The sequence below is a fragment of the Meleagris gallopavo genome, chromosome 9 (genome assembly GCF_000146605.3).
Source record: "Meleagris gallopavo isolate NT-WF06-2002-E0010 breed Aviagen turkey brand Nicholas breeding stock chromosome 9, Turkey_5.1, whole genome shotgun sequence".
Taxonomy (NCBI): Eukaryota; Metazoa; Chordata; class Aves; order Galliformes; family Phasianidae; genus Meleagris; species Meleagris gallopavo.
In genome coordinates this window covers 5,890,361-5,906,706 of record NC_015019.2, presented here as the reverse complement: position 1 = coordinate 5,906,706, position 16,346 = coordinate 5,890,361, and the positions used below count along the sequence as shown (strand labels likewise).

General features: G+C 33.2%; 1 protein-coding gene across 3 annotated transcripts in view; it reads left to right on the top strand.

Moving 5' to 3' along the window:
- The window catches only part of DIAPH2 (diaphanous related formin 2), a 153,720-nt gene that overhangs the window by 73,992 nt on the left and 63,382 nt on the right, over positions 1-16,346 (top strand). For all 3 annotated transcript variants that reach the window (XM_019618162.2, XM_010715233.3, XM_019618161.2), the window contains 2 exons: positions 2,828-2,957; positions 6,733-6,857. In XM_019618162.2, coding sequence (XP_019473707.1) covers positions 2,828-2,957; positions 6,733-6,857 — 255 coding nt within the window. The remainder of the gene's footprint in view (positions 1-2,827; positions 2,958-6,732; positions 6,858-16,346) is intronic.

The following is a 16,346-nucleotide window of genomic DNA, read 5'->3' as shown; positions in this document are numbered from 1 at the left end:
GTAATAAAATACATGCAGTGCAGTGCATATCGGTACTAAGCAGGCTTTGTCCACTTCAGTGGACTTTCTGCTTGTGTGTGGAACCATATTAAGAGAGCTGTTGATTATTATTTTAAAATCAGAATTTTAACAGGGCTCCGTGCAGGGAAGAACATGTGTCTGTGTATACACATTTATACGCATGTATACACATTTCTATGTATAAAATTATTTTCTATGTATAAAATACATGTAGAATTTGAATACATGTAGTGTTTGCTTTAATGATGAGGTACCCTGACTTCATAAATTCACTTTTCAACAAAAAGCCATAAGAATTTTGTGCCTTTCTTGAATTATCTTAATATTAATTATTAAGTAGATGTAGTGTTTTAGTATATGAGCTAAAAGAAAAAGTAACTAAAAAAAGGCAAGTATTGATCTAGTTTTTCTTATTTTATTTTTTCAGATGCTCTTAAAATAGAGTTGGTCATTTGGTTTATGGAAATCTTATTAACAATTTTTAATAAAGTGTAATGAAGAAAACAAAACACTATTTTAAACCCATCTGGTTGTAGTTAGAAGCAAACAAAAATCCAGCCACTGTTTTTTAACCATATTGCAGTAGCAACTGTCTTTTCAAGGACAGGAACCCTCACGTGTCTGTGAAGTCAGACTAGGTAGAAATTTGCTTGAAAGAAAGATTTGCCTGAATATGCGCGCGCACACACAGAGGAAAGAAGAAACTTGAACCTGGTTATGATACCATTTACACATTTGAAATGCTTTATCAATGCACTAAATTAAAAGGGAAACTTTATTATTATGACATTATTTTTTTGAGCGGCTGTGCTTGCAAGTATCAAGTTCTTTGTATTATTTGTCTTAATCCCTTCCCGAACAATGAATCTCATAGTACTGAGTACTCAGAATCATACTTTAACATCCAACAGGAAGCTACTAATATGTTGATCTACTGACTTCTTTAATCAGGAGTGTCATTTCCTTGTTCTCTCTCCTAAAGGCCATAGGATCAAAATTGTTCTTTTTTTATTTAAATTTTAGTATCTATGTTAGTGTCTCCTTTAAAAACAGAGTTGGAATACCTCTAGTCTGTGACATGCATTGCTATTATTTTACAAATGCAATGTGTTGGCATTGCTTAAGATCTGAATGATTGTTTGCTAGATGTTTTAAACAACTTAGCAAATGCTAATATTAACTTTTGACTGTTATTGTTGGTGACAATATTTACTGTATTTGTAGTCTGCAGGTAAAACAACTTTGTCCTTTTAGGGGAAAAAATGTTTCATCCACTTAATGTAGTCAGAAAGATGAAAAAATGCAAATCCAATAGTTCTTGTTCACAGAAAAATTGAAATGCAATTTCTTTCTACCATACAGATGTTGAGACACTAAATCTATCTTTTTTAAAGTTGGAAAACCCTTCATATATGTAGCGTATTAAAACCTTTTAACTACATACCGTTACTGAGCATTGTTTAATCCTTAATCACTGATTCGGTATGATTTAAATTGCATTCTTAATTGTCTAAATACCTTATATTTTTAAAAGCCTGTTTTTGGACTGTAGTCATTTATTCTTAACAGGGTAATCCTTAAAGCTGAAAGGCCTGTATTAAATTGAACATCAATGGCAAGCCTGTCATGAGGATTATAGAATTAGAACTTCTAGTGATTTACAGAATGAGAAAACAAATAAGAGATTTTATACACATTTATGTACACTTCTTAAATAAATCCTTGATTTCATTTGTTGTGTACGTTGTAGCTTGTTTTTGTATAAGAACTGTGGTAGATGAGTTAATAATGTTTGGTTTAAAGGTCTTTACAAATACATCTGTAATAGTACTTCTCTGTAAGAAGTGAAGTATGCTTAGCTCACTCTTCCATGCACCTACTGTCTCTAACTTTAAATAACTGATAATCTGCTTCCACTGATTCTTCAATCAATTCATACATTCGTTCCTTATATCTGCATGAAAATGGATAAGCTAAACTAGGCCTTAAATTCACTTTAAAAATTCTAGATTGATTCTAGCAGGTAATGCCCTTAGGATAATGGAGAGCAGAGTCATATCACCATCAAGAGCGCTTGTTTATCTGAGACCACTAGAAATTGCCTGTCCGCTTGAGAGGAGAGTGAAAATAGGCAGTTAGGTTCATACTGTACATAATTCTCATGCAACTTCTCCTAAATAAAAGTCTACTTACGGAATTCAATTTACTAGCAGTTAGGATTATCTTTGCTCAACTGTTGTCATTTGGTATTCCAGTAGGGTGCATTTTAAATTGGTCAGAAATTCCAGTCAAGTTTGAATTCATAGATTATGATTAAGTGTTATTCTCTACATTTTTTTGCTTCTGTAAAAACTGGTTTTACAAGAAGTTCCTTTAACATGACTGGTAAAAGAGCAAATATTTTAGCCCTGTGTCCAACCATTCAGCATGTCAGAGGCATTGCCTTAGAAATTTGGCAGTGAGGGCATTGAAGGAATGAACTAAATTATTCTATTTAATCTCTGTTCAGGGCTTTTAGTTCTTTTATTACAGCATTTTGAACTGCCATTGCCAAAATCTCAAATTCTCATACTGTCTTTGGGTTTAAGAATTGATACTAAGAACAAAAACCATGCAGCATGGGGTTAGATTCCTTTTGTAGTTCTGCAACAAAGAAGTGTAGAAGTTTACTGCTCAAAATTTACAGGCCACTGATTTACTTAACTTTTTGCTAATGAATTTAAATAAAATGAATCTGGCAGATTAAAAAAAAGTTTAAAAAATAGTAATTTTTTTCCTGTTATTTCCTCCTGTGTTCACTTCTTAGATTATAGATACTAAATCAACAGATCAGAAGACAACCTTGCTGCACTTTCTGGCGGAAGTGTGTGAGGAGAATTATCGTGATATCTTAAAATTCACAGATGAACTGCAGCATGTTGAGAATGCAAGTAAAGGTAAGCAAGTAGATGAAGCACCTAGAGGTAATAGCTGTTTGACATGAAATATTTGCAACATTTCATTTTAGATTGCAGGATTATGTAACATGTAAGCATTCATAATCCACATGGATTTTTCCTGTTCTGATGTTTATTAAGAAAAAGTGAGGGGGAAAACCTGTAATAAAGTAACTTCTCTTTTGAAATACATTGTGGGAATAATACAAGGTAGTGAAAAGATTATGAAATCACATATCAGAAACTGTCTAAGCAGTGTAATCATGATGATTAGTTTACTATGTTACGTCTCTAGTGTGTGCCTGGTTGCTTGAGAGTAAACACTTTTGTGTGTATATAAGCACAGTATGTTTCTCATTTTAGCACTTGATTTTTATTCAATAGAGAAAAAATAAATATGCTTTCGAATGTTCACAGATGGCATGTGAAAAGTTCAGTTCAATTATACTACCAAGTCACCAATGCTACTTACATTCTTGGTCAGTCAGCAGTATTGTTCAGTGAATGTGTTAGGAAACTTCATTTACTATTGCATAGCTTTTATGTATAACGTACTGAGCTTCTTAGTGCACTGGTTGCCTGGCTATGAAAAGATTAAAATTACTTAAATTATAAATAATGTCTGTCATAAACTTTGAACAATTATTGTTTTTTCTAAATTGTAATTAAGGTTCAAATTTACTTTGTTAGCAGTTGAGCGTAGAGTTTTGATTATCTTTGAAATGTAACTGTTATGTCAAACATGCCTCTGGAGGTGGTCAAGGCCAGGTTGAATGGGGCCCTGGTGATCTGATATGGTGAGTGGCAACCAGACAGAGCAGCAAGGGGTTGGAACTGGATGGCTGCCTTCCAACTCATAGCCTTTCTATGACTATGATTTGTTGTGTCAAATCTGGGTTCAAATACCAGCTGCTTTAAGCCACCACTGCCATTCTTTGTCATATTTTTTTTTTTTTACGGTTAATTTGCTAATTTTATAAGTATGTTTCCAGGCTTTTTTCCCCCTGCATATACAATAAAATTTGTGTTGTTTGATATTGAAAAAAAATCGTGATAATTCAGATAAAGCAAAAAAAAAAAAAGTGTGTTGATATGTCATCTTTTTGGGGGTTAGCTCAGCAGTTATGTAGAACTTTTGAAAATAGCTAAGCTCCAAGTGAAGGGCAGAACTTAAGAGTGAATTTGATACAGACACTAAAGTTCCTTTCAGAAGTTGTTTGCTCTCCCAGTACATGATGGACAGAATTCTTTGTTTGAAACCAAGGTACACAATGTGGGGGGGAAAAAAAAAGTATTCATTTAAACAAGGGAAAAAAAAAAGCCAGAGAATTTTAGGCAAAATCAAGTGAAAGAGGCCTTTGGGGAGGTGAGTTATGTCTGTGTAGTACTCATAACAGGAGCACAAATTTCTTCTTCATGTAGACATACAAAATATCTTTCTTTAATTTGCTAACATGCTTCTGCCAATTGAGACATCACTAGGAAGGATATCAGCAATCAGAAGCACTGTGGATTGCAAATATTTATATACTTTACGTAGTATATTATTAGAAATGATGCATGAAGTTCAATTTTTGAAAGTCTAAGAGGTATTTCAGTGAGATAGTTGTAAATTTAGAGTGAGAAAAACATTTTAAAACATTGTGTCATTGTTGTTTTAAAATATAGCAATTTGAAACATACTCATAAGTAGTAGTCATTTTTCTGTCAAGTGGAAGTTTTATAGTTTGTTGCAGCAGAAGAAACAGTCTTTACGAAGAAATCTGCAGTATTTTCTACCTTGCACAGTTTAAATTGCTGAAACAGATTTTGCCCAATCTGGCATGTTAGTGGATATGAAACAGACAATGCCTTCTGGCATGATAAATTTAATGCCTACATCTGTGACTGTTCTCTCCATAATAGAATCTGAAAGCTGGCGCTTTGCATCACAATCAAAAGTCAGCCTTACGCTGCATAGTGACTTCTGTCATTCTTTTCATTCACATAAACTGCAATAATGAAATGTCAGAAAATCTCTCAATGTATTTTTCTGGATGTAGGTACTGGAAGACTCATTTTCCCCTAGAGAAGCTCCTGTATTCGCACATAGCATTACCATATTGTTGGTAGCCTAGGCATCATCTAATTAAAAGCTTTTCAACAGAAGTATTCATCTTCATTGACAAGATGTCAGTGAAGAAGACAGAGAAGCAAAAAAATTTCACAGATTGATTTTGTGTAGTAGTTCCAAGGTACAATTTCTGAAAAAGATTCTGTTAGAGATTTGGTGGTATTTGGGATTGGCTTGCACTCTGTTAGAACATAGGCTACATTTTCCCATAGGGTTTTCAGGATTTATTTGGCAGTTATCTTATAATATGCAAAGTCATGATAGTTTAGACTTTGAAGCTACATTTTAAAGCTACAGTTTGAATTCTAGCTTAAACAAAACTATTCAGTATGGCAGGTTCTACTTCTCAAAGTAATTATCGGGGGCAAAATTAGAGAATAGACTAGATTACTCTCTGGACTGTTACTTACTAAAGAAATTAAAGCATTAAATTCTGTAGTTAAACTAATTAAAGTTTGAAGACCACTTTAAGTGGCTTCTCAAATAATTCCTTAATACCAGCCATTAGTAAGAAGTTGTGGTGTGAAAGCTACAAAATAGTACCTATTTCTTTCTCTTTGTCTGTTCTTGAATTGGCACACTTCTCAGTAGAGAGGAAAAAAAAAAAAAGGGAAGTATGGCTTGCTCTTGACTAAATTGGGAAGACCGAACTCCTGTCAGAAGTAGAGAGCCCATAAAGAAATCTGTTAGATCAGATTGTTCAGTGCTAGTCTAGTGAGTTTCCTTGTTAGCTGCAGTGGTGATTAAACCCAGATTGTGTTAGCAGTTTTTTTGCTCCTCTTACTTTGCATTCCTTGCTCTCTGTGATTTCTGCACACATGCACCATGGTATATCACATGCCATAGCTGTTGGACAATGAGTTACAACATGTATATCAATATCATATTATATAAACAAGCCAGGCAAAGTTGGATTACAGGCTAATAGTGATAATGGAAAATATGAGCTTTTGAAATAAATAGATCAGAACTTAGGATGCCCAAAATGGATTGAAAGAAATAGAATGTAGACATTCAGTTAAACCAGTTAAACTGGTTGTTTAATACAAAGCATACAAATAGTGGTTTATGGTAGAATAGCATATTACAAAGCACTGTTTTTCTGGTGTAGCCTTTATTTAGCTTTTGGTACTATACTGTGATTCCTTTTTTTTTTTTTTAATTGTCAGTGGCTTTAATTATTCAAACCTACCTTTGGTGTTAACAGGGTTTCACAAACTGGTTTATAGAAATCAGTTTAATTTCAAAAAAAAAAAAATAACTTTTTAATGTCTAAGTCATTTTTGTAACCAAGTACATGCATTAATAAGGTAAAATCTCTTTGAACCTTAGCAACTTTCTAATCTTTGAATTAGATTTAAAAGAATGAAATATTAGAATTTTTACCACTAAATTTGGATAGAATTACAATCATTTGAACTAATTGTAGAATTAAGTGATGACACTTCCACCCTAGGTAGGAAGATTTGGTATACTACAGTAAATATTTTCACTTATTTTTATATACAGTAGAGTTTTTTTATAAGCAGTATTTCAGAAACAATTGCGTCTGCTTAAGGACTAATTCTTAGGACTATTTATATGGTTGTTGTTTCCCCTTCTGATACTCTTTCTTTCTAACCATAATCTGAAATCTTTTTACTTATTAACTATTTTTCTCAGTTTCAGACAAAACTCTAAAGAGCAACCTTGACTCAATGAACAAACAGATCCAACACATAGAAAATGACATTAAGAAGTTTCCTAAAACAGAAGATGAGCACGATAAGTTTGTAGAGAAGATGAGCATATCCTTTTTGCATGTCTTTATTTCTGATTTCAGAGTTCTGCTTATCTGGTAAAGTATTTACGACATTTAAATTAAGTTTTAATTCTCTTCTTCTGCGCTTTTATTCTAGCGGAGAGAAAAATGTCAGAATAGACTAAATGTAAGAAAACAAAAGGCTACTAAGGAAACTTGATTTGTTCTTTCTCACTGCATAACTGAAAACATTCCAAGGGAGAAAAATAACTCCTTTGTGGGAACTATAGTATAATGTCATAAAGATCGTTCTAAATTTTTCTCTTAAAAATCAGTATTTAATGGTATTGAAGTCATTTTGGTCAGTTACCAGACTTGAGAACAGTACTTATTTTAAATCCAGATATGCTGATTTTTTTTTTTGAAGGGGTGAGTATGAGTTTTGTCAATTTTGTTGTTTGTTTTTGCCTGATCAATTTTAGAAGAAAAGTATTTATGTTTTTAATGTTAATAAAATTTGGTTTGGTTTCTGCGGGTTCCTTAGTATTGGTAAGTAAAATCTAAGGGAGAACACCAAAACATGTCTGTTTTGCCTGCTTTCACTACAAAATTTTCACATCTTTTCATTTGCTATAGAAGTCTATAAAGTAATGTGTACTGTCAATGTAAGAAACTCTCTAAACTTGTGAGAGAACTAAGCAGAAGTCTAACTGCAAACTTATTTCAGGAAAAGTATTTTGTATAATGTACATTTCTGTACTTGTGGAAGGATTTAGTGTTATGTGGCAAAGACAGGCATCTTGTGCTTTTATGGAAATTTGGATAATTTATGTGATTGACTTGTTTCAATGAAATAAGACTTAACTTGATCTCTGTGTATGTCTATTAAAACAAAAATAGGAATAACTATCTAGAACCAATAGTATCTACTCATCACACTTAGGTGTAAGTAAGGAAGTGGTTTGACTTCTAGTACTTGAAGAGAGCGTAAAAACAGGAGGAGGGGATACAACTGTTTACATAGGTTGATAGTGATAGGACAAGGGGGAATGGTTTTTAACTGAGACAGGGGAGGTTTAGGTTAGATGTTAGGAGGAATTTTTTCACACAGAGGGTGGTCACACACTGGAACAGGCTGCCCAAAGAGGTTGTGGATGCCCCATCCCTGCAGGCGTTCAAGGACAGTCCGGATGTGGCTCTGGGCAGCCTGATCTGGTGGTTGGTGACCCTGCACATAGCAGGGGGTTGAAACTAGATGATCATTGTGATCCTTTTCCACCCAGGCCATTCTATGATTCTATGACCTAACTTTTCTGTGTTTGGAAACTAAGTTTTTGCAGGGCAGATCTGCATTAGAGGTTGTATACATATTTTCTGTTGTGTTAAGCAAGTGCTTTGTCGTTTGTCATTCTGCTGCTTAGCCATACTTATAAGAGTTATTTGTATAGTTCAAATAATTTGAGTGGGAAAGAGTCACTTTCTGTTCTTTTCCTCAACACATGAATTTGTAAAGAAATTGTTTGACAGTGCGAGACAGTTTAAAATACATATAGGTATAAAATATGCTTTTAATAATGGAAGTGAATATGCAGATCCTAAAAATATTTGAAAATTAATTGTTGAAAGTCTGTTAAGAATGCAGCTTTGCTTCACTCTGCGTATGTTGATGTCGGAATTAGATTACCAGCTCCTGGTAATTACGGTAGGCATTAGATGTCTGACGACTTTTATCAAACCAATGAATTTGGTGGCTTGACAAAGTAGATAAGACTAAGAAATGAACTGATTCTTCGCAAGGGTTTATGTTTTCATAATTAATAGATGACCTGACAAATTTTTCTTTTTCAGAAAGTCATCTCCAGTTCTGCCAGATGATCAAATTTATTTCTACTTAGCGAATATTTTAAGTTTCTTCACTCTCATATTAATTTTTTTGTATAGGGATGAACTTGAAAGTTAAGAGGAACTAGGAGGGGAAAGATGTGACCTTTTAGTTATCAATATGTGTTGGGTTTTTTTTGTTTCTGTCAGCTTGTTGAATTGCTTTTGATAGCACCTACTGAGATTAGGAAGTTGAGGATGTCAGGCTTGAACATCACTTAACTGCTTTGATTGTCTCAGAAAAATCACAACGTGTTGTAACATAAATCATCTCTCAGCAGGGTCCTAGAATGCATAAATGTGCCACAGTTAAAAGCATAGTTTCTCTTCTCTTTTCCTGCCAATAAAGAAGGCTATTTACCCATAATTATGAATGAGATTTTCTTCAGCAAGTATGACGTGTTTTTTTGGTATCCTGTTGAACTAATAATCACAATAGAAAAGATCATTCATAATCTTTGTTGTAAAAATTGCCTTCAGAGAACTTTTCCATTGTCTTATTCAGGTCTAGAATTATACTATACATGAAGAACAAATGCACGTGGGAGATTTCTTTATAATTAACCCAGCTTCATGCAGTACTGAGAAATCTGATTCAACAGTTTAGGAGTAGTTATAAACAGAAAAAATTTGGCTTTCACCCCTTGTGTTTATTTTAGTGTTTGTGCCTAAAATTTAGGGTAAATCCTAAACTCTGAACTTTATACTGGTGTTACAGTAGCTATATGCATTGTTTTCTTCATAAGGATGTTAGAACATGGTGTTTGTCCTGCTTGAGAGACTTTTTTTTTTTTTGCAGTAGCTGCTTAAACTGAAAGAACCAAAGAACTCAGTTTTTGACCATTATGTAAATTTTAAAGAATCTCATGTTTTTTAAGTATAACGTATCTCCTTAAGTGGCATATTAATAATTAAACTCTTGTTTTATCAGTTACGTCATTTACTGTAGAAAAATATATTAACATGCCTGGTTTTGTTACAATCTTTTGTCTACCAGAATAATAAATATAACTACTTTTTTTTACTTGGTGTATTCATGTGAAGAATTTAAAAACATAATTCATTAAAAAATTTAAAATTTTAGAAAGCCATAAATGATCCAAAATTGCTGCTGTTAAACCCTACTTTGAGCTTGCTACTAACTTATTAATTAGAATAGCATTGATTTGTCAATGATTTTTAATTTTCCAAAATGAACCTTATTAATACAGTCCTTTCATTTAAAATAGAAAAGGCTCTCTTGAAAGGATTCTCATTCAACTTGAATTTGTGCTCCTTTTTCTATGTAATGATGACTATGCTACTGAATGTGAGATTTACTGGTTGGTTACTTGATGTACTTCAGTGGTAATGAAATCATCTGGGGAACAGAGTATTTTAAATGTGTGTGGGTCTTTTATGCACCGAGAATGTTAGAAAATATTTCATGTACACTAAGCTTTAACTGATAATACTGTTGTAGGAAGTACTGCATTATAGAATCTCTCATAATAGGCCACTAGGGAAGAAACATACACTGAATCAGAATTCCAGCATCTGGAATTGTCTGTGAAACTTTCTTTTTCTTTGAGTGACTGAGCAGCAGGACATTGTTTGCACACTGAGTGCTGAAAAAATGTTAATGGCATTAACACTCTTGTCATCTGTTAACACTTGGGAGTTCCTTCTAGCTTGTTATGGAAATACAGTTCACTTCAAGTGTTCTGAGATGTCATTTTTGGGAAAGCCTGTTTTGTTTTTGAGGCAGTTTAAAATGCACTGTCACTTTCATTTCTGTGTGAAATAGTGTTGTCAGCAGGAGCAGGGAAGTGATTATCCCTCTGTACTCAGCTCTGGTGAGGCTGCACCTTAAGTACTGTGTTCGGTGTTGGGCTCCTCATAACACGAAAAGCATCGAGGCCCTTGAGCGTGTTCAGAGAAGGGCAACAAAACTGAAGGGTCTGGAGCTCAGACCTAAAGAGGAGAAGCTGAGGGAGCTGGGATTGTTTAATCTGGAAAAGAGGAGGTAGAGGGATGACTTTTATCACTCTCTACATCTAACTGAAGGGAGGTTGTGGTGGGGTGGAGGCCGACCTCTTCTCCCATGTAATTAGCAATAGGCTAGAGGGAATGGCCTCGAGTTGCGCCAAGGGAGATATAAGTTGGGTGCTCTTATTATCTAAAAAAAAAAAGAAAATACTGTCATTAGGAAGTACAGTTCTAGAGTAAAAGATATGTTTCAGGAAAATCTTGGTTATACTTCCAAACAGATAAAATATTTTTTCTACATAGTATTGAAATGCAGAAAAGTTACAATACTGAAGTTAATACATCATTAAGATTTTTTTCATATTTTTTTCTCCCAGACCAACTTTTCAACCTAGTTTTTATCCATCAGCTTCTCATTTTCTCCCACCACACCAGCAAGAAAAAAACTTGCAAACAATGAAAAAGCTTGAGTGTTCTGCAGTATTAAGTTCTACAGTGAATAACAAAGATTGGAAAGATTTCTGCTTCCAGTTAGAAAATGAGTTCTAAGGACACTAACACTTACTTAAAACAACTTGAGTATATGCAGTGGAGGAGAATGAAATAGGACTGATTTGTTCTAGCTTAAGAGATCGAAACATTGAATCTTATCTCAAAGAATTACCTCAGGAAAAAATTAATGATTAAATGCTTAACCAATGAGTTGGTGTTTTTTACTGTTTTCAAAAATTAAGTTTTCTATCTAATATAGAGAAAACAAAGCCAATAACAGAAAATTCATGTTACTGATTTTTATTTGTTATTGAGAAATGGCTATAAACAGTGAAACCTTTAAAATTACTTTGGGTAAAAATGGATTTCTTTAAGCTTTACTGAGCTCTTTCAAAGTTTGAACTCATAAGAAGATCATTTGAGGCCATCTGATCTATTTTATATTTTCTCCTATGAAATAATTATGTACTTGAATCTGCCCAAATAAGCATTGATGCTTTGTTTTCCCTACGTGTATAAGAATCCAGTTATTGAAAAAGGAATCAAGAATATATCATTTTATGAGGGGTTCTATTTAAAAGCCTTTTCTCTCTTAAACACTCGCATCATATATAAATGGGTGTGCTAAAGAAACGAAGATAAACTTGATTAAACCGATCCTGCTTTTAATTCTTCAAAGTGCATCTGAAGTTCTGACGTATTTGATCAGTACAGACAGAAAATCCCACTTCTTAAAGCACAGTGATAGAGGAGGGGAAGAATTAGTACATACATACAATCTACTTTTCTTTCCAAATTGGCAGCTTTCTTAGAAAATTCAGAGCATCAATAGTGTTTCCTTTTCATTGTTAAATGTTCAAGCACATAGCATCTCAGCATTTTGAATGCTATTGAAGAACTGACCCTGCAAAGTTCAAAAGAAGATTAGAAGTAATTTGTGCTAGGTTTAATTGTTTGAAATGTTGCCACTATTAAGCTAGTTTGGAGGTAGCGGACAAAAGGCCTACTATTTGGTGTAGTTGAGCTCAAATACTCCGCTGTTGTTTTAGTTGGTAGAAAGAGTATTTCTTCAACATAGACTCATCAGCATTCACAGCTTCTGGGATTATTTCTGTATTGTTTTTTTTTCCATGTTGTTTCAGAGGCAACCATGACACAAACTTCTGTTAAAGAAAGAAGGAGGTTTAAACATAGCTTTGGTCTGCATTTTGTGTTCTCTGCTTTATTTCCTACGGATAAATGATACACAAAGTAATATGTGTGAAACAGTGGTTGAAGTAACTGACAATTTGATAGAAAAAACCTTTTTTGTAAAGAGCAGGTGTGGTTTTATAAGAGCTTCCTGTGGGGCATAGTGAGTAGTGAGTTTACCTTGAAACAGAGTGAATATGCTATCTGATGCAAATCTAAATCCATCTCCTTTGTGTATTACCTTTCTGTCAGCTCTAACAAGGTGTGTTGAAGGTGTTAAACCTCCTGGAATAAACATGGATGGCTTTCTTTGTATGTTTTCTTAAACCAAGGAAGTATGAATTTTACCTAAGATATGCTGAAATTAAGTAAATTTTCATTTTTTTCTTCAGGATTTTGTTCAGATAGATAGATAGCTGGCAAAAAAAAAAAAGGGTTGCTTCATCTTAGACCATAGAGTTCTTATATAGTTATTCAAGTTGTTGATCATTCTGCATATATGAAAATTCTTATATACAAAACAAATTATCAATTTTCTTTTTCATAGTACACTTCTGCTATTAGATAACTTCTTTTTAAGAAAGAAGCCTTGATGTAAAGTTACAAATGATTACGTTGATATTTTTTCATGTTGGACTAGACTATAAACGTGAGCAGAAGCATATAAACAATTTGTAAAGTCCTTTATGGGCTTTATAAAGGAACGCATTGGACAGCAATTACATGTGGGGAAATGTAATGATAAGCAACGGGTAGCTGTGTGGCAAACAAGAACTTCAAATGGCTTGCTTTTCTGGTTTTTATTGACACTTATTCTGTTGATTCTATGTTATGAAGTTCTCTAGGTTATCTGCTTCAGAATAAAGTCCAAGTATTGGATTACTCACAACACTTCTGGTTGGCTGTTTGGTCACTGAGATTAAGTAGATATACCACATGAGGGAGCTCTATTCTGTTCTGCACTTTACATCTAGAAGTGTGCTTCATAGAATTCAACATTAGAAAAGGGTAAAGGTTGAAGTGCATTTTTCATATGTATTTTGGTTAACTAGAGATAAAATGATTTTTGACAGCAATTTACGGAGACCTTAGAAAAGAATAAAATTGTGAACAAAAATCCATTTAAATACATGAAAAATCTAGAATTGCCTTGATTGTGAAAAACTGCCTGAGGGAAGCTGTGCTTTCATCCTTAAATCTCTATTAAAGCACGTAATCCAGATCACTGAAATAGATTTTTATTTTTTAATAAAGAACTGTGCACTACTCAATTGTTAGAGACTCATCTTTTATTTGTTGTATGTTTATTTTAATCTGAAATTAAAGGGAGAGTGCATTCTATAAATCTGTCTGTTCAAACTGAAAAAAAAAAAGCAGTTCAGGTGTTTGTGGAATGACTTTTTGTCCTGTGAACTTCTCTAACCCTGAGGAAGAAGTGACTTTTCTATCAGATTCCTATCCAGCAATTTTAAAATAATTCCTTTTGTTTTGAACGTTTAGGATTTTGAAATACTGTGTGGTGTGATTTTTATTTTTTTTTTTCCCCAAAAAATTCTGAAAAGAGAGAAGACAAGGGTTTCCAAGAATTACTGTATTAAAATAATTCTAATATGTCAGTTAACGACTTTACTTGCTACTACTTTTCTCCTCCACACTTCAGCCCCGAAAACTTTATCTGGGCAAAGTAACCACCGGGTTTATTGATGGAAACTTGTTGAAACAGGACAGAACTGGCAGCTCAGACATACCTCTCAGTGCAATTCCAAAGAGTAAGGAAAAACTGCATGATCAAAGAGCAAGTGACAGTTGCAGATTCTCTGAAAGATTTAGGGCATGCAAAGCTGTAATTACTGTTTAAGGCAGCTCATTGTATGTTGCAAAGCTAACAGTTTTTCTAGGTGTGGCTACTTGTAATTTGCTGAAATACATTAGTGATTTTTTTGTTGTTTTTGATAGAGCTTTGTATGTCAATGCCTTGTCATTTTCAAGTCATTTAATTAATTTGACTATAATGTGCTGAATATTTTCTTCAGCATCATTTTGTTTTTAATAGCTGTGTTTTACTTTTGTTCTTTCTTGCTTTTATTCTTTAAATGAACTTGTTTAATTATTCTCAAGGAAGATGCAAGGTATTTTCTGGACTCTTATATCTTTTATATTTGCTTTTGAATTAATGCATAAGTAGTGATTCTAGTTAATTGTTTACCACCACCAAAAATGAGAGAGATCTGAATTTTAAAAAGTTACAGAGTAGATCTCGTCAAATTATTTCTAAAGTAAAATATTAAAAATGAAATTTAGGTTAAAAGCAACGTTTCCTGTTCTAAAAGGTACCGAAAAAGCATAAAGTAGATAGAGACTTGTTTTTAAAGTCCAGAATTTCAGAATTCCAGGTTAAAAATATTATGTATCTGAAGGAGATTTAATGAGAGAGTGCAGATTGTAATGAATTCTGCACCTGTTGAGATATGGAGATACCCCCCCAGACTGAAAATAACTTTGTTAGACGCTGTTTTGGTATTTGTTTTTTTTCAATTTAATTACTTCAAATTTCAAAATAGAAGGCAGCAGAATTTAACAGTGTAGATTTGGGGATTATTTTTCCTATTAGTTATGAGAAAAACATTTAAGACTTTGTTCATGACCTGAGAATTTAACATCTTTTCTTTGGGGGATAGAGAGGGAACAAATTGTTTTAGGTTATTTTAGTTTAATACCTAACCCTAATTTTGGAATTTTTCCACTTTTTTTTCCCTCTCCATTTTAGACAGCCAAGATCTTTCCTTCACTAGATGGTGGCTTTGTAAATGCTGCTTTTTATTTATGCCTTGTATTCTTATTTACTTTTTAAGTTCTCTTATTCATGCTACCAGATAATTAGTTTTCTTGCTCACACTCTTAATTCAGCACTGTAAGTCTTACAGCGGACTTCTCTAATATAAACTGATAAGCCAGCAGTGTTTCTTTCATTGCTTGAACTGAACATTTATAAAATAGGCCATAATTTTTCAGTTTTTCTTAGAGAGTTCCTATCAGACTTTTAGAGAAATGAGCACTGATTGTTGCTTCCTGATTAACAAGAATATAATTAAAAAAAAAAAAAACCTGTTGCAATTATATTGTTATAAGCTTTCTTTTGTGCATATTCAAGTGATGTGTATGTAACCAATACAGATAGTCTTTTCATTATTGAAAAGTTTGCATTCATGACAATTAGGAATTGGTATGATTGCTTAGAACTAGGAGTAAGTAAACAATGACATTTTCTACTATTTATTAAGATGAAAGTTTTATAGCAATTTCAGGCCAAGCTGAAAAGGCTTAATCTTAATTAACATCGCTTAGACATGACAGCTAGCAATGGTATCAAATAGTTATGATCTTCACGCTTCATTTTCATGAACAGATACACTGAAGTATGGTCTATGCACACTGAATGCAGTTGTATTAAATAATTCTTGTAGTTAATGACTTCATGTATTAATGAAATTTAATTGAGGACAAGGAGATGTAAGGAACTCTCTAGTATAACTGAGGAACAACTGTTTCCCCTGTTCCTCTCTGACTATTCTGTTAAATGATGAATGATGAAGTAATTTGCTTTGTAGTGAGAAACAAATTCTCAACTGAGCTGTTTATAAATATTTTATTAATTAGTGAATCTATAAATTCTCTAAAAGGACATGATTTTATGTAGACAAATAAAATAGTGTTGTTTGTCTCAGTTTTGATTTCTTTGGTTTCTAATTTGGATAGATAAGTGTGTCATAATGAAGATTCCTGACAGACTTCTTTTCTACTTCCAGAAAAGAAAGGTTTTTTACAGGAAGAAAAGATTAGATATATAATTGTGATTCATAATTATTTGTGTATGCTCCAGAAGTCATCTTCTGTGTAGTCAAAGAGATACATTATGCATGTAGTGTGAATGATAAAATTGTTAGCATCTGTTTACATACTGATAGCAGGTGAAAATAAAGCTATCAGCATAAATGACTTACTG